This window comes from Scatophagus argus, chromosome 9 (genome assembly GCF_020382885.2).
Source record: "Scatophagus argus isolate fScaArg1 chromosome 9, fScaArg1.pri, whole genome shotgun sequence".
NCBI lineage: Eukaryota > Metazoa > Chordata > Actinopteri > Scatophagidae > Scatophagus > Scatophagus argus.
Genome location: NC_058501.1, coordinates 274,514 through 300,776, shown reverse-complemented (window position 1 = coordinate 300,776; position 26,263 = coordinate 274,514). Strand labels below are relative to the sequence as shown.

Genomic DNA, 26,263 nt, shown 5'->3' with positions numbered 1-26,263 from the left:
TGTCGCTCTGTGGTGCATCGTGGGAGTATGAGTCTGTTGCTGAACGAGCTCCTGTAGCCGATCAGCACATTGTGGAGGGGGTGAGAGGGAAAGTCCAGTATAGTTCTTATTTTGGACAACATCCTCCTCTCAGACACCACTGTCAGAGAGTCCAGTTCCTCTCCCACAACATGACTGGCCTTCTTGATGATTCTATTGAGTCTGTAGGGAACTATCAACTCTTTAAACTATACTAGCATGTGTTCTTTAATCCTGTTGGTGGGAGAGGCATGTGACGCAGGTCGGCAGGGAACAACAGGGCTAGCAAGAACTCACAGGGACAATCGCTATACCAACTGCCAATGAGGCTACACTAGTGCTAGCACTAGCAGGCCTATTGTTAAGCCTGGTGCTAAAACTATCTGTGATGCTTGTGATGTAGTGCTAATGGAGAGAGGCTGCTGCACTATGAGAATAAATTCACAAATGCATCTCTCTAGAAGAAACACCCTTTCAACAACAATCAGCACAAACCATGTGAAAATAGTATGTAAGATACTTTCTGTCAAAACATGGTGGATTACCTGACCTTTGACCCTTGATTTGGGGTATGAGGGCATGTTGAGCATGCGTTGATTGAAAAAGGCTAGTGTGTGAGTAAAAAGATATAGTCTGACATCTCTCTAAGCGCTAACCATTATAAAAAGATGTTTTGTTGGACAACCAGCTGCCACTATTTTGCTTGGTTTTTGGGGGGGTTTTCCCATTGTTGTCATACATGGAGGGTTGACTCCCTCACAGTGGTTGAAGTGCAGTCAGGGCCATGTAAACTCTCCCCTCACCCGCCTTTTCTCACTTGTTCTGTATACCAGTCTGGTTCAACATCAGCTGGTTGATGATGCACATGCACATCTGCAACATACATGTTACAAACGATAATATTATCATTTGTCGTGATAATTTTTGTGACAATTCATTGTCCAGCAAAATTTGTTGTCATGACAGGCCCAAAACCTAACCAAGAAGTATCAATTTGTAAGTTGCTATGAAAGCCAAGTGGGAAACGCTGGGCTTCTGTAGGGCTTCTATGATGATGATGTAAAGGACTAGGGTCTATATTCTCAAAACCACTTTGTTTTATTACACCACTGGTTAAAAAAGGTTTTACCATTGCCAAGCCTCATCTTAAAGACACAGCAGCAACTATACCATCGGATGTAGTTAGATGCATTGTACAATGAGTGAGTAGCAATCAAGCTTCAGACACAAATGCTCAGGAAGGAGACAGGCTTATGCTTTTTGTTTGAAGACCTGGTAAGGGACCCCCCCAGTGGTCTGTGTAAGGGGTCATAAAAGGTGCAAACCCTCTGATCAGACTAAATTAGTCCAGAAAAAAAGATCTAAGAGGAAGAGGTCCAGACATGTATTCTCCTAATTTCATTTATTTTTAAATACACTTTTACGTCACAAGGCTTGTTTTACAACAACACTGCAGGGGCTATGGAAACCCCCCTTAGTGGCGCAGGAGGGTACCACCAGAGGCCTGTTTCAGAGGGCTAAGTTCAGTGCCGCCTCGATCAAATTGCCCTCTACACTCAACCATCTTCTTCTGCGAATGCCCTCTTTTGAACAGCTTAGACCTGGGGATCAAGTTGACCAGGGTGAGTGGCACTTCATAAAGTGAGTCAGGCCAACACAGATTTTAAACAAAATATACTAGGAGTTTATCTCTTTCTGGAAAAAAGTAGCTAATTCAACTGTGTGTCTGGGTCACTCAGCAGCCCTGATGAAAGGGAACGCCCACTATCCCTTATCCTGGATTAAGGCTAAAACCTATTCCATCCCTCTGAACACCAGAATATGCAACCAGGAGAACCTTTTTCTGGGAATCATCATCACAGTGCATTCACTGGTAGAAGAGAACTTTCACCTCTCAACTTTGCTTACTTTGCTGAATATCTGGGCCTGTGTCAAGATGGATAACAATATTCCTTCCAAAACCTTTCAGCCTCAAGTTAACAACAGCATTTTCATTAGAGAGTTTTATAACCTGTTTACCTCCTCCGGAAGACATCATGAAAATTTACTTCTGTGTATCATCAAGCGCTAAAACTTGGGGGAGGGCTGTACCTTGTTTGTTTTTAATCTGAACCTGGATGAAGACGTTGGGAGCTCTATCCCCAATATCCAGTAGTAACTTGAGATGAGATTCAGGACTCAGACGCTTACCTCACACTGTTAACCTATGCTGCTTATGAGTCCACTTTGGGAATAAATTCTTAATGACAAGTGCTAGTGGTTTACTTGAAACACTCCAGAACTTTCTGCTGGGAAGGGTATTCTGTGGGGTCTGGGCACAGAACCCACCTACTTACTGTGTCGTCAACACACACCCTCGAGAACCTCGGGAGAACACTACTTGGCTCTCACTCTGGAAAAAGAGGGAAGGGCCAACTTGTTTGAGTCTTTTGTATTCAGCCCTGCATTTGAATATTACCCTAAAAACGTTTCCTGGAAAATCAGCGAGTAATAAAGACTATGCTTTATCTTAACCGCCAGCTTCAACAAGAACTATCCTACGAGTGTGGACAACACTGTGTGCGTTACTTATGTCAAAGAGCTTGTGGGTTGTGTTATAAAGATGTGATATTTAGCTACAGGGACAATGTGATTAAAAAATGGTATCATAGAATCAGAGTTTGATTTAAAAAAAAATACAGTTGTTGCACAGATGCTTCATGCACTTCTTCTTCTTGTAACCAAATATTATGATTGTCATTGTCTGCGAATCATGTAGAAAAAAAGGACAAAGAAATTCAATTCTGCTGTCCAGAGCCTTTACAAATTCACGGGTGGTCCAGGTGCCAGATTAAATTCTCTTCGTTGTTATGTCTGCATGGACCAGTCTGATTGTTGGTGCCTGCACATGTGTAACAGAGGGCCATGGTTAATTTGCTTTTACAAGTTCTATTAGGCAGAACAGGAAGTATAACCCCAAGGGTACATAATGGATCTGCTCATTTTTGTGGGCAGTGTGCCAGAAGGTGGGCCATACAGGTTCTTCTGCCATACAGCGCTTCACTGGGTTCTAAAGGTTGAGGGGCATTCTAATGCTGGAGGAACTACCTCATGCTGGAGGAACTACCTCATGCTCATGTTGTGTGTACACTAGAAGCATTTTCAACGTGAGGGGTCACATTGCTTCCCAAAATTGCATGCTATCGGCATGCCAGTAGTCGGTGTCAGTAGATGATGATCCCAAACAGGAAACCAATCCATAAAAGAAAATTCTTGCTGGCTGAATCTGATTGGCTAAACGTTTTCAAGTGTTGGCTGTCTGCTCAAGGATTTCAAAATGAACCAATATGGTGGCTCAAAGCTTTTGCTCTTATCTTGAAATTAGTTCAGCAAAATGTGTTTCTAAAAATATTTTAGGCAAGAAATAAATCAGATCAGAATCATGCCATTTTTAATATATATTCATTTTAGATCTTTAATGGAAATTAATGCCTTTTTTGAATTTTGTGGGGCATTCAGCAGGGCCAGACCCTGCTCATTTGCATAAAGTTGACAATTTTCACATTTTCAATCACAGTTTCAGCAGTTTTTCCTCACAGGTCGCATAAAACTTCATAAGAGTGTCTGACAAGGGATTAACTTCAGACGGTGAGAAACATTTGGGGCAGCCAAGTTCACAGCGTATTGAACAAGATTTTTTATATAATGCGACACCCACTCCAACCACTAGATAGAGGCATCTGAATAATGTTTAGACCTGTTCCTGGAGCTATACTTTATTGATTACATAAGGAAAATTGTTGTGTTACAGTAACATCAACAGCAACTGAATAAAAACAGCAAGTTACAAAAGTATTAAAATATTAAAAATCTAGAAGCTAGTGTCTTTATGGAAAGATAAAAAACAAGATATGTACACTATACATACATAATATACATATAAACAAGGGGCAATAAAAATAACTGTTAAGGGGAAAAAAAAAGACTATGCGACTTTGTGCACCAAATATGTTCACGTGTCACACAGAGGTGAGCAGTTGTACAGGTTGATGGTGAAGGGAAGGAATATCTTTTTTTAGTTTTCTTTACGGGAGCAGAGCTGAATGCGTCTTTCCAAGTAAGAGTTCCTCCTCTGTCTCTGCAGTGTGTTGTGGAAGGGGTGGGATGGATTGTCCATGATGGAGAGCAGTTTGTTCAGTGACTTCCTCTCCCTCACTGACACAAACGTTTCTTTCCAATGATGTTTCTGATCTCATGAATGAGTTTGTTCATTCTGCCGGCATCTCTTGCACTGATGCTGATCTCCAGCATCTTGCTGCATACATTGAACGATGTGAGCTCTCAGAAAGTAGAGTCTGCTCATTCCCTTCTTGTGTGGACCCTCCAGTCCAGTCTGTAGTTTAAGGGGACACTCATATACCTGTTGTTCATGACAGTATCAACTTCCTCACCCATGATGTTTATGGGTCTGGTCTCAGTTCTTGTCCTAAATTTGGCCACTGTTTCCTTGGTCTGCTTCACATTTAGGAGTAGATGATTTATGCTGCACAACTCCACAAAGCTGTCCATCAGGTGTCTGTACTTTAATACACCCCACCATTGCAGAGTCATCTATGGTATCTCTTTTAGCGATACTGGAAATCAAAGTTGTACAGAGTGAACAAGAATGGAGACAGGAGACACCTGTGGCCCTTCTGTGTTACTGAATGTAACATCAGAGAGGGAGCTCTCCTAGATCTCTGACTATCTATCAGATAGGCCTCAGTGTGTACAGCTGCACTGAGGCCTATCTGATAGATAGTCAGAGATCTAGGAGACTGTAGATGTGCTGACACTCATCCACAGCAGCTTCTGACCCAGCAGGATTGGCTGTATGGTATTAAAGATGGGTGGACGGATGTAGGAGAAGAGGTAGGTTGATGGCAAAGCACAGCTGATTTTCAGAGTTGCTGACTATGTATAGGCAACAGATTTTTCTTAATAATTTCATCGTCCAGAATGTCTTTTGTGTTTTGTTTTCCACTGCCACGAGGACCACACACTGCCTGCACAATTGACTCTAGAGTGCTATCGGTCATAGTTACCTAATTGGATCACACCATTCTTTGAACAAGATTCATAAATACTGACACTGATTGCACCTTTTGATCAGTGATCACAGAGACGTTGTTTTTGAGACTTTCCCCTCGTTACTCTAGCTGCACAACTTATACCTCCTGCACATGCTGCAAGACTAGCTCCAACATACCTGCTGCAGATGCAGAGCCTGAGACATCATTGTAGAACGCTGCATAATTAAGTTCGGGAAGTGGAAAACGTTCTGGAGTAGGGTCTGGGGAAGGATCAGGTTCAGGACTAGGAGAGGGAAGATGTATTAGCTGCCTAATTTCAAGCTTGTTAAATTTATTCCGGAAAATTAGAGCAGTTTACATTGACTATTTTCATTTATCTCCTGCACCTCTCATATCCATGTCTGACACCCCAGGGTGGGGGTTGTCTACTGAGTGATCATTGCGTACAATGGATGGTTCAAATATGGGATTTTCAGACAGCTGATGGTCAGAGACATATACAGTTAGGTCCATATTTGAACAAGTGTATATGTTTTTGGCATTTGGCCTCAGTACACCACCACATTGAATTTGAAATGAAACACTCAAGTGGCTAAGACTTTCAGACTTTCAGCTTTAATTCAAGGGGTTTGACAATAGTGTAGCATTAACCATTAAGGAATTACAGCCATGTTTATACAGCCACCTCATTTTTATACATCAAAGTAGTCAGCTCCTGTTTATAAGTTTTAGGACACCTTTGTTTGGTTGGATATCCAACAATAATACATACTGATAAACACCTTAAAAACAATGAAAACATGCCCTCACACCAAAGGTCAAAGAGCAGGTGATCTATCAAATTTTGACAGAAAGTATCTTACATACTTTCTGTCAAAATTGCATAAAGTAAACTTTATGCAATTGATTGGTTACAAATAGTTACAATCATATTGTTTTTCTTTTATGGCCTAAAGAAATGAAAGGGCAGCATCTTCTTCTGTAAGTGATTCTGTTAAATGGCATATATCGTCTCATGTCATCTCACTGAATTACATCAAATCAAAATTGTATTTGTTACATAAGCAAATATCGCGTCACCGTCAAGATAATATTGTATCATGAAGAAACTGGCGATTTAAATCCCTGGTGTTTATCGGCTATCTCCGGTGTTCTTCAAAGCTTCACTGACTCTCACTACTTGACTGCCTGCAGTTCGTCTCCTGAGCCAACAGTTCTGTAGATGCATGGCTGTCCACTTCATCCTCCAGCCCTCCATTGCTGAGACAGAAAGCACTGGAAAAATTTAGTTACGCACTTTGAGGTTTGTGTGTGTGTGTAGAGACTTAATTTGAACCAATACATATTTATTCTTAAGCATTATTCCAAATATTTCCAAAAGATTTTTTTTTTTTAAATGCCGTGTGGTGAAATGAAATTGGAGGCCTTTATATTTTGACAAATTAGAAGAAATGTCTTTTGTCAACTTATATTAAGTCTAGTATTAGTTCCTGAATAGGAAATTTTTTAAACTGGTTTTATGTCAAACGCTGGACTAGACCGGTATACTAAATTTTACCACTAGGTGTCAGACTCAGTAGCCACTCTTATGAGCCCCCGTGAATGGAAGGGAAGCGACACCACAACCTTTCAGGACACCTGTATCTCATTGCGTTTTTATTTCCCACAGCAACCATTCAACTTTACTTTTCTTTTAAAATTTTAAATTGAAATAACAAATAAGGCTTCAGCCTTCTGCTGCTTGAGAAAAGAGACATACATTTCAAGAGCATCAGAATCAGAATCAGAATCAGAATTCTTTATTTGTCACATGTGGATGTGCATCCACAGTGAAATGAAAAAACAACACTCCTTTTAACAACTGTGCAAAAATACAATTGACATATGGGAAACTTGCAATCCAATGAGTTTTCCACAACATGTTACTGCAAATGTTAAAGCATTGTTAGGAAAAAAAAGGTACAGCAGAGGGCTATTCATTTGAAATGGATACAGGAAGTTTGTATTAACAGCACACACACGCAGTAACTTCAGCAGATCAGAATGAGTCTTCGTACTAAAATTGTATCATATAACATAATATTAAACAGCATAGCTTGCTCCAACTCATAGGACTAATGTGATCTGTTAGACTTTGTGTGCACAGCTCTCTACTCTAGTATGTCACAACAAGATGTAAGGAAGGGCCATCATGTGGCGCTGAATGAACTGGTTATCCTGGACGTCCTGCTAACTAGCTGCATGCTGCTAGCCTCTCCACCAACGAATCCCATTCAGCTGATTCTTATATCAGACAGGCAAAATCAGTAACCTGCTATGTTACCAGTCTCTCTCTCTCTCTCTCTCTCTCTCTCTCTCTCTTTCTTTCTCTTTCACTCTCTCCCTCTCTCACTCACACACACACACACACACACACACACACACACACAGGAATTCAAGCTTTGTGGAATGATAGTCCAGACATTTACAACTAAGAAGAACACTACATTACAGTTAGATACATAGTACAGAGATAGACTTCACACCAATTTATGATGGAGAATCTCAGCTTGTGTGGCTTGTCTCACTTCAGGTCTGTCAATCTGTCTCTCTGTAAGCGTGGTGGTAATTTGGATGATGATAATCCAGGGATTAATAAAGGAATTCTGAGGGAGGTGTTGCATGTGGCACCTCCACCTGTCCTTACTGGGACTCTGAGTCCATTTCTTCTTAAACTGAAAATGTCTGTCTCTCCTGGCAACAGTGCCTGTATGCATATACACTCTGTGTGTATACATGTGTTTATCCAGTTTTGACTGCAACAGGACTAAAGCTGTATAGGCTCATATGGATGGCTGTAACAGCAAAACAATGATCAAGCTGAACTTTTTTGCTTTAACAGCTTTAATGAAGCTAATGGTGACACTAGGTTTCAGTTTTAATGAGTGTGACATGTTGCTCTGATCAGTTTGTGTTTTTTCTCAGCACATGCAGGTGTTGAATCTGGTGAGTGTATTTTGTCATAGTAATATGTGCTTAGTTCTGTTTTCTTAAGCAGAAAGTTAAAGTTACTGCTGATATAAACTCACCACTTTGTTTATCCATTTATCCAGAGTAAGTAGTAGTGTTGTAGTGTTTCAGTTGACACAAACCTTCATTTCTTCACTTTCTTATATTGTGAAACATTTCCCTATCTTATGCAACAGCTGTAAAATGATTAAAGGACAACAAAGGAAGATGGATCAGAATGAATGAGTCAGGTGCTACTGTTGTGTCAGTTTGAAACTTGTGGAACATACCAGACTCATTTATTTATTGTGTGTAGTATGACATAACATTAAAAACCAAAAAAATCTGAGGTTCTCTTGATATAAATATCAATATCCATTCCAGTTTACAACAGGGCTGTAAAAAATCTGTCAATCTGATAGTACCTGTCATTTTAATATATAGATAGACTTAATAGCATATCATTTAATTGTTAGCCCTGTGACATTTGCTCGTGTAGGCTGATAAGCATTGTGTTACTTGCTTGTCAAGATGTTTTCAAGTCGTTTATTGGTCACATTACAGCCTGGTGGTCTTGAGAAAGAAACTTCATACAACAGACAATTTTTTGTTAACATGTCCCCTAATTTACAACACAGGCAAATATTTCGTAACAATCAGATTCATCTGCAAGTAAAATCCAAACTTAAAGCTTATCTTGATAAATTGAAAGCCTTGTCTCTAGGTCCAAACTAACTTTTGACCTTCCACCTCCATCTAGCCATGCTGTTCAAATTCGATCTCCACTGTGTTACGGAAAATTCTGTCACTTTCACTGAACAAATATGTAGCTAGGCCATCCACTGGTGCTCGAGCAAAAGCTTGGTGAATGCGGTGAGGAAAAACCTACCTGAAAATTTCTGGGGCTGAAATTTCTGAGCATACCCATGTTGTATGTGGGTGACCATCTGTCTGACCAGTTAGGTTTTGAGAGAAGGAGAAAGGGAGAGATCAGGACAGAGATGAAGAGTGAGACACAGATGCATAGCAGCAGCAATAATAACAAATAATAGAACTAGGGCTAATAATTTTTAATTTGTAGAAAACCAGTTTCTCTGTGCTGTTGTTAAAATACCATATACTATGTAATAGTGTACTGTAAGACAAACCCTAAGGGCATAGCCCTGCCAGGGATGACAGAAAATGTGTTAGGATGAGCAGACACTTTAGAAATGGCAAACTGAACAAAGACTGACCACAACAAAGCACATCTTCTCGTGTTGGTGGTCGACATCTGTTCATCTTTGGTTTTACACAGATCATATTCATAATTCACTCTTGTTGGGAAGCTGCTATTACACCTAACGTAATGAGTTGTTGTCAGCCCACGTGATGCTTCATTTTATGTAGTGCAAAAGAGCAAGCTAGTTAGGCTAGAAAAAGATAGGAGAGTGTATGTTGGATTAGTCTGGTTGGCCTGAGTGAAGGTTGACCAAATGCTGAACCTATTTGTGAATCAACCTTGGCAAACTTGACCTGTCGACCATCAAATGTTAGCTCGCTCATCAAACAAGATTAGGCCGTGGAGAAGCAAGAAATCAAAAAGTCTGCTTATTTCAAGTGTAAATGACTGTTACTTTAGACCTTTATCTTTTGTTTTGTCGATAATTGTATTTGATCATATTTTAATGTGAAGCCATGTTTTATAGATAATGCACTTCTTAAATCAAGTGAAACTCGAAACTTCCTGTACCAGTTTCAAATCGAAAAACCTCTAGCTTTTCAGTGGACTGAAATGCTTTCTTAACATGGCTTTTATTGTGAAATATTTACAGGAACATCTTATGGAAAACTGATTTGCTCCCCCACTCTCTTCCTCTCTCCACACAACAGGAAATTGATTTAGGATAGTGTATATCAAATGTTGTGCAATAAATAGTCCTTGATTTCAGAAAATCTAAGTTAGAATGATTCTTGAAGTTAAGATTAGGCCTTATTCATTTTTGTATAAGATTACAACTACTCCAGCTAGTCATGTTATTGACAATAGAAGAAGAAGAATGGCTTTATTGGCGGTATATTTTTACATACACACGCAGAATTTGTCTTCTGCATTTAACCCATTAGTTGAACACACATGCAACACCCAGCAAATTACATGCAGTGAAACACACAAGATAGCGTTAGCTATCCCCTATGTGTACAATAAACAGATGGGACTTTAGTTAGATAGTTGTTGTACGGCAATTTAATTTATACAACTTTGTTGCAATTGTTAGATTGTGAAGATGGTATTGTGAATACTGAGTATGGCAACCTTCGGTTTTAACATTGTTTCACCATGTTTCATTATCCAAAACATGTTGTTGTGTGCTGACGTGTTGTCAGGCTATTTCATTTGACCTATTTGTCTTTGTTCAACATTGAATGTGAATTATTAGCCACTATCAGTTAGTAGTCTGCTGCAGGTTTAAGGTGCCTAACATTTTTATAAATAAAATTTCAACAATGAATTGAAATTCCTTCTAAAAATAATGTTGTATCTTGATCCACCCAATTGCTTTTTTTAATGCATTCTCCGTTTTCATGGCACCCTCAGTGCAACTAATCTATACCAGTGCAGGTGGCACAGTGTTTGTAGAACGGAATAACTATACAACTACTGCTATACTAATACTAATTTGATAAGTTCATTGACCCAACTGTTCTAGGATCCTGCATCTTCTGCAGATTAGGTTCCATTCTCAAGTAAAATTTTACAGGTTTGACAGGCCAGTAATGGAGAGCCAACGGTCAACAGTCCATGTACTTGTTTATGGTATTTTTTGCAGTCTCATCAAATCAAACCCAGTCATATGAACAATTGGAAATCAGATAACACTAAAGGAACAGGAGTCAGTGCACAGACAGAGAAAGATCAAGGATGACATAAACACCTAAAGCCAAAGCCCATCTTTGACCAGAGGCAGGGATTACCCAATATGCAACCACCTGTTATGAAGGAACCAAAATTCATTGAATGAAAACCATCAGATGTGGTTGAATGATACTGTTTCCAGAGGTCAAGAAAGAAATTGTATACTTAAATGAGAATGTTGTTTTGCTGGCTGTGTACTGCATGCATGATGTTTGTATAAATATCTATAATAAATGTGACACAAACTCTGTAGTTACTGTAGTTTGCATGTATTTGACTTAATTTTTTTTCTTTTAATTTATTTATTTATTTTCCATCTGCTCCCTATCACCATGGCGATTGGATTTACACACACTCAACAAAACTTTATCAAAACATTTATCAAAACATTCAATTTAAATTTCAAACTAACTGAGTCCTCATTAGTTATAATGAGGGCTATTAAGAGGGTTAACCGTAACCCTCTCTGTTTGGCCCTGAGCATAAGGTAGTGGCTGATCATCCAGTGCCATGAATTCCATAACTGTCCTCGTCCTGTAAGTATGTGAAAGTGTTCACTGTTCATGCTCCTAACTTGTTTCTGGCACTGCTCTGTGGTTAGCTTTACTGGCTAGCTTTTTCAGGCTTCTTCCGATTAGGTTTGTTGTTCCGAATGTTTTTGTGGTAGACCCCCATGGTTTACTTTGGCTTTACATGTATGACAAATTTTAAACTTTGCATTATCTCTCTCCTATGGACACATACCTTTATCATGCGGCTATGACATTATTGCCTGCGCTGCTCTGCATATGCACATCAGATCAGAATCAGAATTCCTTTATTTATTCCCGAAGGGAAATTCTTTTTCGTACAGACATTGCACTTGCAGTATGAAAAAAAGAAAGAAAAGTGAAAGGTATAAAAATACGATAAACAAAACAAGATAAGTATAAATCTAAAATTTAAAAATACAGGTATATACATGAGTAAAAACAATATATACATTGTATATATAAAGTAAGTGTGTCCGTCACAGTGCTGAGTTTAGCAGTTTGATGGCGACAGGCAGGAATGATTTCCTGTGCCGCTCTGTGGTGCATCATGGGAGTAAGAGTCAGCCGCCTCAGAAAATAGAGGCGGCTCTGGCCCTTTCTGCAGACAGTGTCCACGTTCTTGCACCAGTCAGGTTTGTGGTACAAGTACACCCCCAGGTATTTGTACTCCTCCACCACCTCCACAGTGGCCCCTTTGATGTTGATAGGGGTCACTGTAGCATTAGTCCTCCTCAGGTCCACCACCAGTTCCTTGGTCTTTGTCACATTGTGCTGTGACAAAGACAAAAGAACTGGTGTATTACATACATGTATAAAACGGACCAGTTTGGAACTGGAGCTATGGGAGACTGATTGACTCGTATCTGGTCCATGCCAAAAACTCTGAAAAACAGCCAATTCCAATCCCTTTCCAGATGATCAGTGCATCTCTATCGATTACAGATACTGTTGCTGATTTTTCAAGTTGTCAGTTAATCTAGCAACTTATTTATTGGTTTCAAAAGATTGTTTTTATTACTTTTATTACTTGCTATAAAATGCCCCTGCCCCTGTCCTTTTCACTGTCTACTTTTACTTGGTGTTTTCTCTGATTGTTTTCTCTTTTTAGAGATAGGCTGGTAATGTTGTTAATGCTGGCAATACAAATATGATCAGATCACTTACAAATAACAATTTGGTCTGTTTTCATATCTGTTGGAGGCGCCACCTAACCTGTCAGGAAAAGGGACACAGGACCTCAGCGGGTATTTTGTGGTCACCGGCATGAAATGTTAGATCCTTTGGGTCCTGTGCATTGAGGGTGGGTCCTCCAGGTGGGAGGTCATTAACCTGATCGCAGTCCAACTGAACACCTGTGATTTATTTTCACTAGTTGATAGTGCAAGGTGAAAGTCAGAGGATCACCAAAATTAATACAATCCATCCTGGGGAACATGAACATCTGTACCAAATGTCATATCCATACAGCCAATAGCTGTTGAGACAGTTCCATCCATCCACCCATTTTCTATACCACCGATCCATCAGGGTCACAGTGGGGCTAGAGCCTATCCCAGCTGACTGTGGGCGAGAGGTGGGAGCCTAGTCGCAAGTCAATCACAGGGCTGACACACAAAGACAACAGACAATTACTCACGCACACATCTACCACATCTAGGGGCAATGTAGAGTAGCCCGTTAACCTAATTGTGGGAGGAAGCCAGAAAACTTATGCAGACACAGGGAGAACATGCAAACTCCAGTTTCTGTATCAGCCATAACCTAAAGTGTTTTTTCAGTTAAGTGATGGGGTTGGAAAAAAATATGGATAGTGTCAAAATATCCAAGAAAAGAAAATTTGAGTTTAATGACAGTTAATAGTTTCATGGCATGGGAAAGCGAGTCTTCTTTGCTATGAGGCAGTGTCGGTATTCAAGAAACACGAACCTAAGTATGCTAACCTTAGTCCACAAGAAAAGCAACAAAAGGTCCAACAATTAAAAGGCAGTCTGTCTGTAGGATGGTCTCTAGGCAGTCTCTACAGAATACGTTTGCAAAAAATGATGCATAAGTGAAAGCCAGGTTTATTGTGGCTTAAGAATACGTCCTCCCAAATGTTTTTCAGAAGATTCATTTTTAAAGCAGTGTATGCTAAAGGTATGTGAGGCATGTGTGCCCTGACCAGAAAGAGAATTTTAACGGTGTCAGTTTGTCAAGAAACCCTATTGCAGACAGAGTTAAGGAACTAGTGGAAAATCTGGTGGCACAGTTGACTGAAGAGACACAGAGATTGGATATTGTCTCCATGCATGGAATGATGACAGGGGGAGTGCATTTTCAGTGTGTTGTAGAAGTCTGTAAGTAAAATGAAATTACCCTGGGAAAAGTTGATGTGGCTAACTACTGATGGTGCTCCGTCAGTTTGTGGAGAGAGGATTAGGATCAAGGATCAAGGAACTTTATTGTCATACCAGCTCACATTTACATGTTTATGGTACGAAATTAGGACTCAGGTCCCGGGAGCAATAAGCAGAATATAAAAATATGAAATGAAGAGTGGAATAAAAATAAAAATATAAGCTAGATAAAAATAGAATATAGCTAAAGCTATAAGATAAATGCAAATACAATATAAAAACTAAACATTTGAGAAAAAGAAATTAATAAATAAAGAAGCCAGTTCTAGCATGTGCAGCATAAATACGCATGTGCAAGTGTGTGATGAGGTGGTCCAGGAAGTAGTCTGTGTATGTAGTCTGCACTTGTGGTATTGCACTTGTAGGTGTAAAGTGTTTGTAGTGCAGGTCTGTGTTGTTGGGGGTGGGGGGGGACTACAGGGCATGGCTGGAGTTCAGCAGTCTGACAGCTTCGGGGAAGAAGCTGTTTCTGAGCCTGGTGGTCTTGCTCCGGATGCTCCTCAGCCGCCTGCCTGAGGGGAGGGGTTGGAAAAATCTGTGTGCAGGATGGGTGGAGTGCATGATGCGGAGGGCCCTCCCCCTGCATCGTGCTGTGTGGAAGTCTGAGGTGGTGGGAAGGCTCCCCATGGTCCTCTGTGCAGCCTTTACCACCCTCTGCAGAGCCTTCCTCTCAGCAGCGAACGTGGGACCTGTTGAGTTTGTGTGGCAGGGAGGGGTCCCTTGGACATTGTGCATCTCTGAGGTTGTAGTTCGTGATGCACTTTGTGCCGTTCCACATGCTCCAGGAATCGTTGGAGAGGTGCCCCTGAATTTTACAAGCATATGTGGCTTTGGCCCTTGTAATGCCTGCCGTCAGTTCTTTTCTCACCACTCTCAGTGCTGATGCCTCACCTGCCCTGAACGCAACATCCCTAGCTTTCAAGAGAGCTCTCACCTCAGCGTTCAGCTGTGGTTTCTGGTTGGGAAAGCAGGTTACTGTCCTGGTGATGGCGACATCACCAGCACACTTGGAGATGAAGCCGAGGAGGTATATGCCTCCAGATCCACCTCTCTCTCATACGTAGCTGCCTCTCTGAGGATCTGCCAGTCTGTCCACTGGAAGCAGTCCTGGAGCACTCAGTCTTCTTTGTTGGCCTGATCCGTCTCAGCAGGGGGCGATAAACTGGCACCAGCAGGATGGAGATGTGGTCGGAGAGGCCAAGGTGGGGGCGAGGAAGAGCTCTATATGCATCGCGGATGTTGATGTATACACAGTCCAAAGTATTGTTTCCCCGTGTGGAAACGGTGACATGTTGATAAAACCTGGGCAGAGTGTTCGTCAGTTTCACGTGAATAAAGTCCCCCGCAACCACGTAAAAGGCCTCTGGGTGCCTAGTCTGCAGCAAGCTAATAGTTTCATGCAGCCCCTGTATTGGTGGCCTGCTAGCCTTTAGCTGGGCAGGCGTGCCCGCTTTCGTCTCTTTTGTTTTGGGCACATCGTTTCCTCTTGCCAGCTGCTCCCCGTACTCTGCTGCGCCACTTAGCTTGGTTGGACTTGCTAAGGAGAAAATGCAGTAAAGAAACTGTCACACACCTCTGATAACATTACATTGTCCACCAAGAAGCTCTGTGTGGCAAGGTTCTGGACCTGGATAACATAATGGCCACAGTCACGAAAACAATTAACTTCACATCGGTGCGGGGCCTGAATCATCGCCAGTTCCAGCTATTTATGAAGGAGCTGGCGGCGGAACACTGAGATGTGGACTACCATACAGAAGTAAGAGGGCTCAGTAGGAGCGCCGTCCTCAAACGATTTTTTGAGCTTTGGGAGGAAATAGCACATTTCAACAACACACCAACACCGACACACAAAGACAAACAACCACACACTCTCACACTCACACCTAGGGGCAATGTAGAGTAGCCAATTAACCTAATGTGCATGTTTTTGGTATTGTGGGAGGAAGCCGGAGTACCTGGAGAAAACCCACGCAGGCACAGGGAGAACATGCAAACTCCACATAGAAGGGCCCAGACCGGGATTCGAACCTGGAATGAGGCGACAGTGCTAACCACTGCACCACCGTGCCGCCCGACATAAACATTACAATATATTATATATATTATATAATAGCAATGATATATAAAGCTGTTCAGCAGGGCCTACTGTGCTCCATTTCTTGTCCAACTGCTGGGCTGAGATACACTGCCATTACATCATACACTGTAGGAATATTGATTCTGGCTGCAAGGTGTTGGTTAATTTCTAGTTATTGATACCTACTAAGTATTTCCAGTGAAACTGGCTGTTCAGTTCAGTTCAGTTTACTTATATGTCACCAAATCACAACAAAAGTTATCTCATGACACTTTCCAAATAGAGCAGGTCTAGATCATACTCTTTAATTTAGTTTTTAATCCAACAATACCCCATGAATGGATAATGAAATATGAATAAAAGTGATATGAATTAAAGCTTAATATTTCAGGTAACGTTGGATAACGGCATCTATGTCAGTCTCTGAAGATTCTCAGTCATCCAGGTCATAGTGTATCTGAAAGTTCAGCTGAAAGCAACTGGACTTGCTTGAGGTTCTTGAAGACAATTCCCCTCTCATCTAAAAGACTTCTTCACTTCTGATCAACTGCAGGGAGTCCCAGGTATTTAACCTCTTGTGGGGTCATTAACACCTTGAGAATCATTGCAGTCATGTGTGAGTCATTGACCTCCCCCACCCAACCTGAATCATGTGAGTCAAAAGGGTCACATGAGTCATGTTGTGAAAAGGTGTTAAGCACGTGTTGCATGTTGTGGCACTGATTGTTCTCCCCTCCAGTGGGCATAGTAAAAAGGGTTGCACTCTGTCTCTGCTGAATATTGCAACAGGATTGGCTTGAAAACTATTTTTAATATCACAAATCATGCTCATAGGCCTGCCTCTTATTACCAGATTTTCAATGAGCACAGAGAAAATTTATGCTTCCAGCAATGAATATGAGAACAGCCTTACACCCATGTACAGTACATATTTTTTCACAGAGAACCTTAAACATTCAATTGTAGGAACAAGAAGAAAAACACATTTTTGACTGGATGAAGTCTTAAACTACTAGTAGTTAGTTGGATGCAAAGGTAATTTTATCAAACGTTAGCTGTTAGTACAGTTTTAAGATGGCTCTGGAGCAGTTCATATAACCGTTGTCAGTGAACAAAGTTTGTTTTTAAATGACTGCATTCTGTTTTTATTCTTGTTTTACAGTGTCCCAAAATTTTTAGAATTGGAGATATTGAAAAAACAAAGACTGCATTTTCTTTTTTCATAGCAAATATATTATCAGTGTTGCATGGTTTGTAAGAGAGGGTCTGACCAAACCATTATTGTATGTGGAAAACCATCTGGCCATTTGCCTCAAAATCATTGATTGTATCTGTCAGTACTCATAATGATGTTACAGTTTTTGACATTAGAACTATATATGGCCAGGGATGTCATGTCCGACCGATGTTTGCTGGGTTATAGCTGCCTGATGCTGCTAACTGTAATAAATTACTTCCGACTCTAGGCTATGCAGTATTACATAAGATTGTTTTATTTTAATTATACTGTTTTGCATCATTTTTGTCATTGTTTTATTTATATCATGTTCATATTCATAGTTTATTATTTTTCAATCACATGTAGTGTGGGCGCAGAATAGTTTGCAACATTTTTGAAAATGATTGTGTCAATTCATCATAGTTAATTTAGTTTGAACAATGCAATGGTAAATAGTAAATTTTACTCCTCTTTGCCTTTGTCATTCCTGTTTCTTTTTTGTTTTAGTCTCTTTGGCACTGCCAAGTAAGAAGGGTATGTACGAGTGTGAAGTGCTCCTCCACTCTTTGCTGAAAGCACCCTGCAGTTGCAGCATGGTAATTCTGCTCCTCTATCTTTCCTCTGCATCATGTTTACCTAGCAACAAGCATCACCAGTGGCTGGCCATCCCATTGGTCATTTGAAAACGCAACAGGGACCAATGGCAGGGCTGTTGCCATGGTACGGTGTATAGTTGCCGGGTGGAATTTTGCTGCAAGGCACGTGAGTCTCTGAGTCTACTTGCCTTCTTGCGCTGCCATTGTAATCTCCACTGTCTGGTTGTTAGTACAGCTGAAGCCAGTCAGTAACTCTGTTAAGGGAATTACTAATGTCTATTAACATATTTAGTAATATAGCCACAACAGCATTTCAGAACAATGAACAGAGAAAGAAAATCAGCTCAGCAGACAACAGGAAACAACTGTATCTAAATTTCTTGCCTGTTAAAGTCAGCTGTTGGGAAGCTGCTTTCCTGTCAGTGCAGTGTGCTTTATCATTGTCTAACATGTGCTGAAGCAGAATTTGAGGTTATTACGATGTTTAAAAGCTATTAGAACAATATTTAGTGCTTATCTAATCAAATTACTAACTAATCGAAAATCAAAGTCAGTAGAGGTATATGAAGAAATAAATCATTAATAAAACCATTCTAACAATTATATAGCAGAATGAGAACTGCCTCAACATGTAAAGGAAAAACTCAAAGACACAAATTTAGATAGTGATGATTTATGTTACTGCACAAAAGAGCTTTAAGCACATTAAGGGCTTATTTATTATATAGACCTATGTACATTTATTTATTCCTTGGATAGTATGTTTATCAGTACTATTCCTATCCATGTTTAATTTCAAGTTTAAGCTTTTTAGTATAACCTTGAGTAAATGATTTTAAATAATTTGTGCTGTAAAACTGGTAGCTCTTTTTAATGAAATAAGATTTCTGTACAGTGCAAACAGTTAACCTGTATATTACAAAAGGAATTGAAAGTTGCCAAAATGTTAGTTTAGTGATTTTTTAGATAGAAATGTTGCACTTTATTCTTTCTTTAAGGGTTTTTACTGGGTAACAGTATAATCATTTCAGGGAATAGAGTCTCAGCAGGGAAATCACAGAACAGTTGTATTGGTCAGCCATTGTTTGTGTTCGCAATATACAACTGTCCTGTCCCCAGCACGTACACAAACACTCACACACTTCACCTGTCATTTCCTAATTTCTCTGTAATTGTGGAGCTGAGATAATTTTACCGTGTGCATGGCAATGAGAGCAGAAATATAACACCTCAGAGCGCCAGTTATTAGAGCATTTTGATCCTTAGAACCACTTACAAGTCAGATCACAGGGTTTGTTTGTTGGGATGTTGTGTAAAATGCAAATAAAAACAAAGTGCAACAAAATTGTAAATCATTTTTGACCAATGCTCAATTAAATACAGTATAACAACCAGATATTTATTGTTCAAACTGGTAAACGTTACCTTTTTTTTCTAAACATACTCTTTGAATTTTGAGGCCTGCAAAATATTAAAAAAAAAAAATTGGGATGGGGTGTGTTTTCCAACTCTCTGTAAGCATTTTGGAATTAGGAACATGAACTGTTGAAGTTTTAAAAGCAAAATTCTTGCCCATTCTTGGTATTAGGGAAGGTTTTAATTTCCTGGATTTTGACTCCACTCATTTTTTCATTTTTCCCCTTGTACCTGTGATGTTCATGCTTGGGTGATGCTGTTTCAAATGAGCATAATAAATTGCAAGTCTGACACTGAACCAGCTACATACCAGATCACAGCTGAACAATGCAGGCATAACATTTTCGTCCGATCCACGTCTTTCTCCATCATCAGTGCAGATAGAAACCGTAATTTTCTCAGACAGTAGATTTTAATGACGCTGGAGAAGCTTCAAGCTCTGGTGTATCTGTGTTCACCATAGCTGTATTAACTCTCTGTGTCATGCATGTGTGTGAACGCATGCATGACCTTTGTGAGAGTTGTGAGAGTTGTTAGGGATGAAACTGAGAGTCTAAATCAACTTCCACACACAAACGTTCTGCAGGCTGCATTTGTTTCGTACATTTTCAGTTCTAACGCATGTAGTGTTACACCACCATCTGATATACTACTTCTGACGTGACAGTCATGATTTACAAGAACAAAAGTAAAAGTTATCAGAAACACTCAGTGACCAAGTGGTGAAATAGTAGCCTGAGCCTCATGTTGTTGGCTAAGTAAATGAAGGTCACAGCATTCAGTGTTAGTTTTTGACCTAACCCTTGAAAATTTTTTGAATGAATAAACTTTATCAATGAAAGGGCCAGGCTTTCAAAAATGCCCCTTTACTGGCAGATGAATAGATTTGGAGTGCCACGTGTCACAGGTCTCAAGTATTCCTAGGGATTTGAGATCTCAGAGGAGATGTAATTTGCACACTCAGCATCCACCTGGTTCCTGATACCCAGCTGAGTGAACCACACACTGACTGGTGAAGGATGTTTAAGTTCGATTGTATGGCTATGAGATTCCTTCCCAGAATAAGAGATGTCTGGACTCAGTCCATCTGCACTGTATGGAAGGCTTTTAGAGGGAGAGGTTCACACTGAGCAAACACATTTGAGCAAAATTTATAATGCAATTTATATATATATATATATTGTATTTATATTAATTTATATAATGTAAGGATCAGTTTGATATATTCATGTATGGTTGTCCACAAGTTTTATACAAATAGGCAGGACCATCTCAAGTGATTGTTCTGTCTCTCCCTCCATGTACGCCAGCTGAAATGATGTTTGAATAGAGTTTGAGCGTGATATGTTTAAATGGTGTCAAACAAGTGCACTCTCAATGTTGCATGGCTCTGTAATAAATGATGCAAAACATATTAAATGGTTATGGCATTAGTTTGTAAGTTAAATAAACAAATAAACATTAAGCAGGAAGTATGTAGAGGGGAATTTTGCGGTATTGTTTGTTTTTTTTAATTTTTAGTTATTTCTGTAAGATATTTATGGGTCTTCATAAGGGTTATTTGCATGTGTAAATATTTATTAAGATTATATACCTTAATGGTTTCATGAAATAATTCACTTCAGTGAATAAAATTAATCATATGTTTACAATGCAGTGTTCTATGGAGAATGGATGTCAAATGGATGTTTTCTGACACACACCACCCACCTAAACTTCCTGTCAGCAGCAGCCTTGCCACAGCTGGACAATACACCCTGTCACATTTTGAATAGAGCTCAGGGGCGTCTCAAGGATCACAATAACAGCCTGCAAACTCCTAAGATCCTGGACATCCCCCCGGTCCTGTCAGGGGAAGGGACACAGCACCTCTGGGGGTATAATGTAGTCACCGGCATCAGAATGTTGGATCCTCTGGGTGTTGTGCATTGAGGGTGGGGCCTCTTACCTGGGACCTCAACTGGTGGGAGGGTGGATTTGGCCTATTCTGGAGCATCCCACAGATTCTTGATAAGGTTGGGATTAAGAAGAATATACACATGATTGTCAGAACCCAAGGTTTTCCCATAGAGCATTGCACTGTAAATGTACAACTAATTTTATTCGATACTTACCTGGCAGGGGAGATACCATGATCAAGAAGGTGGTTCACCCAGGGCGAGGCTCAGCCATTGCACTCCGGTTGTGCTGACCCCTGCGAATTCCCCAAATGTGGGAATCTCGACTGCATAATTTCTGGTAGTGGGGGACTGCGTTCGCGCTCTCCCCTGATTTTTCAAGAATTTCCCTCCAGGGATTAATAAAGGAATTCTGATTCTGATTCTGATTCTGATTCACTTCACCTGTCAGCGGTTTTAATATTGATTTGTGTAAATAATACACTAAATAGATAAAAAGTATCCAGACGTGTTTACGGGGCTAGGGCCCTTACTTCCAGTGAAGAGAAATCTTAATGCTTCAGCCTACCAAGACATTTGGACAATGCTATGCTTCTAACTTAAAGGCAACAGTTTGGGAAGGGCCTTTTCTGTAACAGCATGACTGTGCTCCAGTGCACAAAGCAGGGCTGGTTCGATGAGTTTGGTGTGGAAAAACTTGACTGGTCCACACAGAGCCCTGACATCAGCCCTACTGAACACCTTTGGGATGAACTAGAACTGAGATTGTGAGCCAGGCTTTTTCATCCAACATCAGTGTCTGACCTCACTATTGCTCTACGGCATGAATGGGAAAAAATCCCCCATGAAATAGTGTGGAAAGCTTTCTCAGAAGAGTGGAAGCTGTTACAGCTGCAAAGCTGTCTGTGTATTTAGAATTCAATATCAGTAAAATCCCTGTATGGTCAGGCACCCCAGTACTTTTGTATAGTGTATGTGCTAATCTGTAATTTGAACATACACCCTTATATAAGGCTGTCAGTCTGAGTGTGCTAGGAGGCTGTATGGTGTCGAGTGGTTAAAGTTCCCATTAAATCCCAATAAAAAGAAAAAGAATTCAGACACATATTTCTCAGTGCAGTGTGAGTTGTATTTGAGGGTGAATTTCCTTGAAGGAGTGGTCAGCTGGTTTATGACACTGTTTGTGTGCTGAGCCTGTTCCCAGGCAGCACAGTGCCTGATTTAGCCAGAATGCGTGGATAGCAACAGCAACAACTTTTAGCTTTGGCTTGGTTGTGGGGAGAAGCCACACATCTCAGTGGTACAGAGACACTCAGTGACCATGTGCTTTTGGAAGCCGCTTTCTCCACCTCCCCTCCCTCTTTCCATTTCTACCTGACATCTTCAAACTATTTCCGCGTCATTCCTGCCTCGCGCTGTTTGAAGAGCCTGAGAAGCTGAGTCGAACGCCCCTCCCACAGATCCTTCTGTTACCCAATGACAGCCAGGGATGGGACTTTATGTAGCCAATTGTGTTTCAGCTGCCATAGCGTCGGGTAGCAACAGAGCCCACGAAGGGTGTCTGCATAGTGAGGGGAGAGGTTGCATTTACACAAGTACAGAGCAGCTGAAGCATTTTTGAACAACTGAATGAATACTTTTAGCGTTTAGGTACTGCATAGTACAAATAAAGTCACATAGAGTGTTAAAATATTAAAACCCGCCATGGTCAACGATTGTGCTCTAAATTTAATCATATTTTTTTATTTTATTTTAATAGCGTTTGTCAGTCTAGTCCTGTTTCTCTTCGTTTTCTTCTTTCCCCTCTCTCCGGCCCAGTTCCCCATAAACATTTATTGTAAGCAAGCCATAATATTTTTTTTGGCCCCATCTGTATTTAATTTACAATGGTTTTCAATGTCTTATTTCATATTATTTCACAGAATAAGATTATTTTATGAAGTTGAAAATAAATTCAGAATAATAATAGCAATTTTCGTGGGAAGCAGCCCCTCAAACCGTCTTTGTCAAAACTTTATTCATAAAATTGAATCAAAGATTTAAATATGCATGCGTGTGTATAATGTTCCAGTATATATATCCCGCTGTTACTATAAATGGACAGGACGCGAGAGGTCTGCTTGGAACGGACTATTGAGTTTAGTTGGAAGGTTACTGTCTCCCTAACTCGGTGTAAATAACGTTCCAAGAAATCAGCCCGCATCTGAGGGGTTGTCCGTATGAAATACCCTGTGTAATTTCGTTTTTCGTGTTTTCGTCCTCTGTATGTGTATCTATTCTAGTTATTCCAGTACTTCGTGAGGCAGCGCAAGATAGGCCTGGTCCGACCCCTGCCACAGGAATATGGTTTAGTCCCCGTGGCAGGAGGGGGGAGTCGTGTGGGAGGGGGACACAAATTCCGTCTAACGGAATAGCACAGAAAGGGAGACGGGCGAGAAACTGGAGTCGAAATTGCTCCTGTGAAGGTTTCCATCTTGAAGGAATAAAAATCATCCTCAATTCTGAGAGGAACGAGTGAAAGAGGACATCGTGCGAGAAAGGAGTGGGAGAAGAAGAGACGCGTCAAACGGCGATCGAAGGTGTCAGCAAACTCAGGAACTTCAATGGATATGGTTTCTTCAGTTTACCATTAGACGACTCAAAAGTTTGGTTCGCTGCGATTCAGACGTTGTTTTGTGTTTTTCTTTACTATTGTGATCTCAGAGTCGGACTTAATGGATTGAAATACCATTCGGAAAGCAGAAGGCAACATCGGAGTTTGGAAATACAATGCAGACTATCAGCGGCACGTCTTGTGGAGGCTATTTCATCAACACGGGAAAATATTTGGCAGATAACCCCAGACACTAGTTTTACCCCTAAGAGACAGAGGCGTACATTCGAGCTGCAGTGTTACTGCCTGGAACAGTCTTGTGGTGGATATCCAGCTAGGGGAACTTTTCTCCGGAGTTACACGTATCTGGGAAATCAACACGTTGGAGCGGAGCGGCGTCTTTACATGTGTTTGTGCGACTGATTGTCATCACAGAGACATCTTGTTTAGTATATAGGGATTACGGTATTGTCTGGCCTTTTCAAAGGGTTCCTCATTCAGGAAGACTCCAGCTACCTTCTGCTGTGGGCGGGTGAAGGGCAGTTAAGTGATCACAAGACACATAGGCTTCGCGGAGCTCTGGGTGCACAGACTCTGTGACATTGCCAGTGTGGGGTTGTGTGTGTTAGAGGATTAATCTGAGTGATAGCATCACTCTACACGGTCCTACTCTGTCCAGTGAAGAGTCTCCCCTGAAAGTGCTGGTAATTGGAGCTATTTTTAGCGTAAGGGATGGGGTAAAAACAGGCTGCTGGAAACCCAACTCCCCTCTACCTCCCTTTCTTCTTCCCCTCCTATCACACTACCTCGTCCAGCCCACTTACCAGGATGCTGGTCGAGCCTGGTTAGAACGGACTTGATTTCCAGCTAGTAAATGTATTTTACATGCAGTCTTGAGGAAAAAGAAGAAATAGATGTAACTTTTTTCCAGAACTATGAACTGTTCAGCTGTTTAAGATGAGTTCCTTTGGAAATGTACTGACCGTGGAGTTTTAGTAACCAAGGCATATTAGCTGTACTCTAAACATAAAACCTGTGCTGGAATACTATCAACATGTCTGAAGGAATAGTAGTATAAGCGAGTAGCCTTTATTCTGTGGACACTCTCTTAACATACAATTGAACAGGCCAACAACTTAAAATATCAATCACCAGCGATCTGGAGTGGAATAGACCTCCATTTCACAGAAAGAATGCATGAAACTGCTGAAACCAACATAACAAAAACCTAACCTGACAAACCAAATATTCTATTTCTCCCACTCCCTTTATCCACAGAGAAACAGAATATATATGAAGAATGAGAGATCTATATCTATAGCGTAACCCCACAAAAAACAGACATTACATTCTTTATATTTTTACTTCACAGAGACAAGCTGCCTGTACACCGGTTGGTTGCCTTAAGAACCACTGTTGCGAAATAATTTTTAGAAACAAGCCAGAGAAGACGGTGCCTTTTGATTGGTTGGTTGGTTTTCTGCTATTTCCTGCCAGTTGGATGTAAACACTTGAAGTGAACTCTGGGATTGAAAACACATCTGATGACAGTTACCTAAACTGCCACAATCATCACACGTCTGTCAAAGTATTTAGACTTAAAGAATTTCCCTGCTGGACTGAACAATTTCCAAGCATTTCCATGGTGATCACATCATCATCCGTTGAGGACAAGACCGTGCCCTCTTGCAGGATGGTCCAATCAGAGCCCTGGATCAGCTCAGCTTTGCTACGCAAAAACAAAAGTCAGTACAAACACACACACACACACAATATCACTGGTTGAGAACTGTATTATGTCTTTTTTACTTAATAGTATAGCCACAAGTGTGTGAGCCTGTAGTGGTTGTTGATGCTCTCATTAGAGTGTATGTGTGTGAATAAATATGTTAATGAAACTGTGTGCACTTTATCATTGCAGTATTATGATTATTTCTGTTTGTAATTTATGGAGGTTGGATGTGGTTAGTTGATATGTCCTGTTGGTGTGTGTATGTCAGTATGATGAACATTCACGGTATGACAATGCCGCAATGACACTGCGTGCATTCAGTATGTGTTGGCATTGAGTGGTTGCGTTGATGCTATTAATGCATGTGTGTAACAGTTTGGTCAGTTTTTTTAGCCTGAATGTGAACAGTCTTGGCTGAATTTTTTCTGCTCTGGTTTGAATTGGCTCATGCTAGATGTCTGTGTGACCCGGGGTGTTTGTTCTTTTGCCATTGTGCAGCAGGAACCACCTTTGAGGTCAGACAGACAGTGGCAGTTGTCAGCTGGGGATATTGAGCTGGGAGATGAGAGATGTGAGCATACTGCCTGTGCTGAACAATTGTGTTGCTTTACCACTACTTGCATATTAGATATCACTTTTTTTTATTTTTTTTCTGGTGTTTGTTAGTTTGTGTCAGTTGTGTCAATAGTTTGCCCACACTCTAAAAGGATATGTGGACCACCACATATCCATTTTGAGTGGGTCATTAGTATGTGGATCAACTTTTTCCAAAAAAGTACTTTTACTTTTACTAAAAAGTACTAAATATCCAGAACAACTCTTTCATTAGCTGTACTTCAAAGCACTG

General features: G+C 40.6%; 1 protein-coding gene and 1 non-coding gene across 5 annotated transcripts in view; both read left to right on the top strand.

Annotated features, from left to right (window-relative positions):
• Positions 1-26,263, top strand: part of dyrk1b (dual-specificity tyrosine-(Y)-phosphorylation regulated kinase 1B) — a 103,585-nt gene that overhangs the window by 19,435 nt on the left and 57,887 nt on the right. Inside the window, exon 2 of one of the 4 annotated variants that reach the window (XM_046400385.1) lies at positions 17,822-17,943. The exons of 1 other annotated variant lie outside the window; for it this stretch is intronic. Coding sequence is in view for 1 of the 3 variants with exons in the window: in XM_046400382.1 (XP_046256338.1) it covers positions 25,327-25,429 (103 nt within the window). In the remaining 2 variants the exon portion in view is untranslated. Of the gene's footprint in view, positions 1-15,974; positions 16,526-17,821; positions 17,944-23,124; positions 25,430-26,263 lie in introns of those variants that run through there. 2 more of the 4 variants (XM_046400384.1, XM_046400382.1) reach the window with 2 other exon arrangements.
• On the top strand, positions 21,300-21,463 carry LOC124065495. The gene has a single exon (XR_006844427.1). It is a non-coding gene; the product is annotated as a U1 spliceosomal RNA (small nuclear RNA).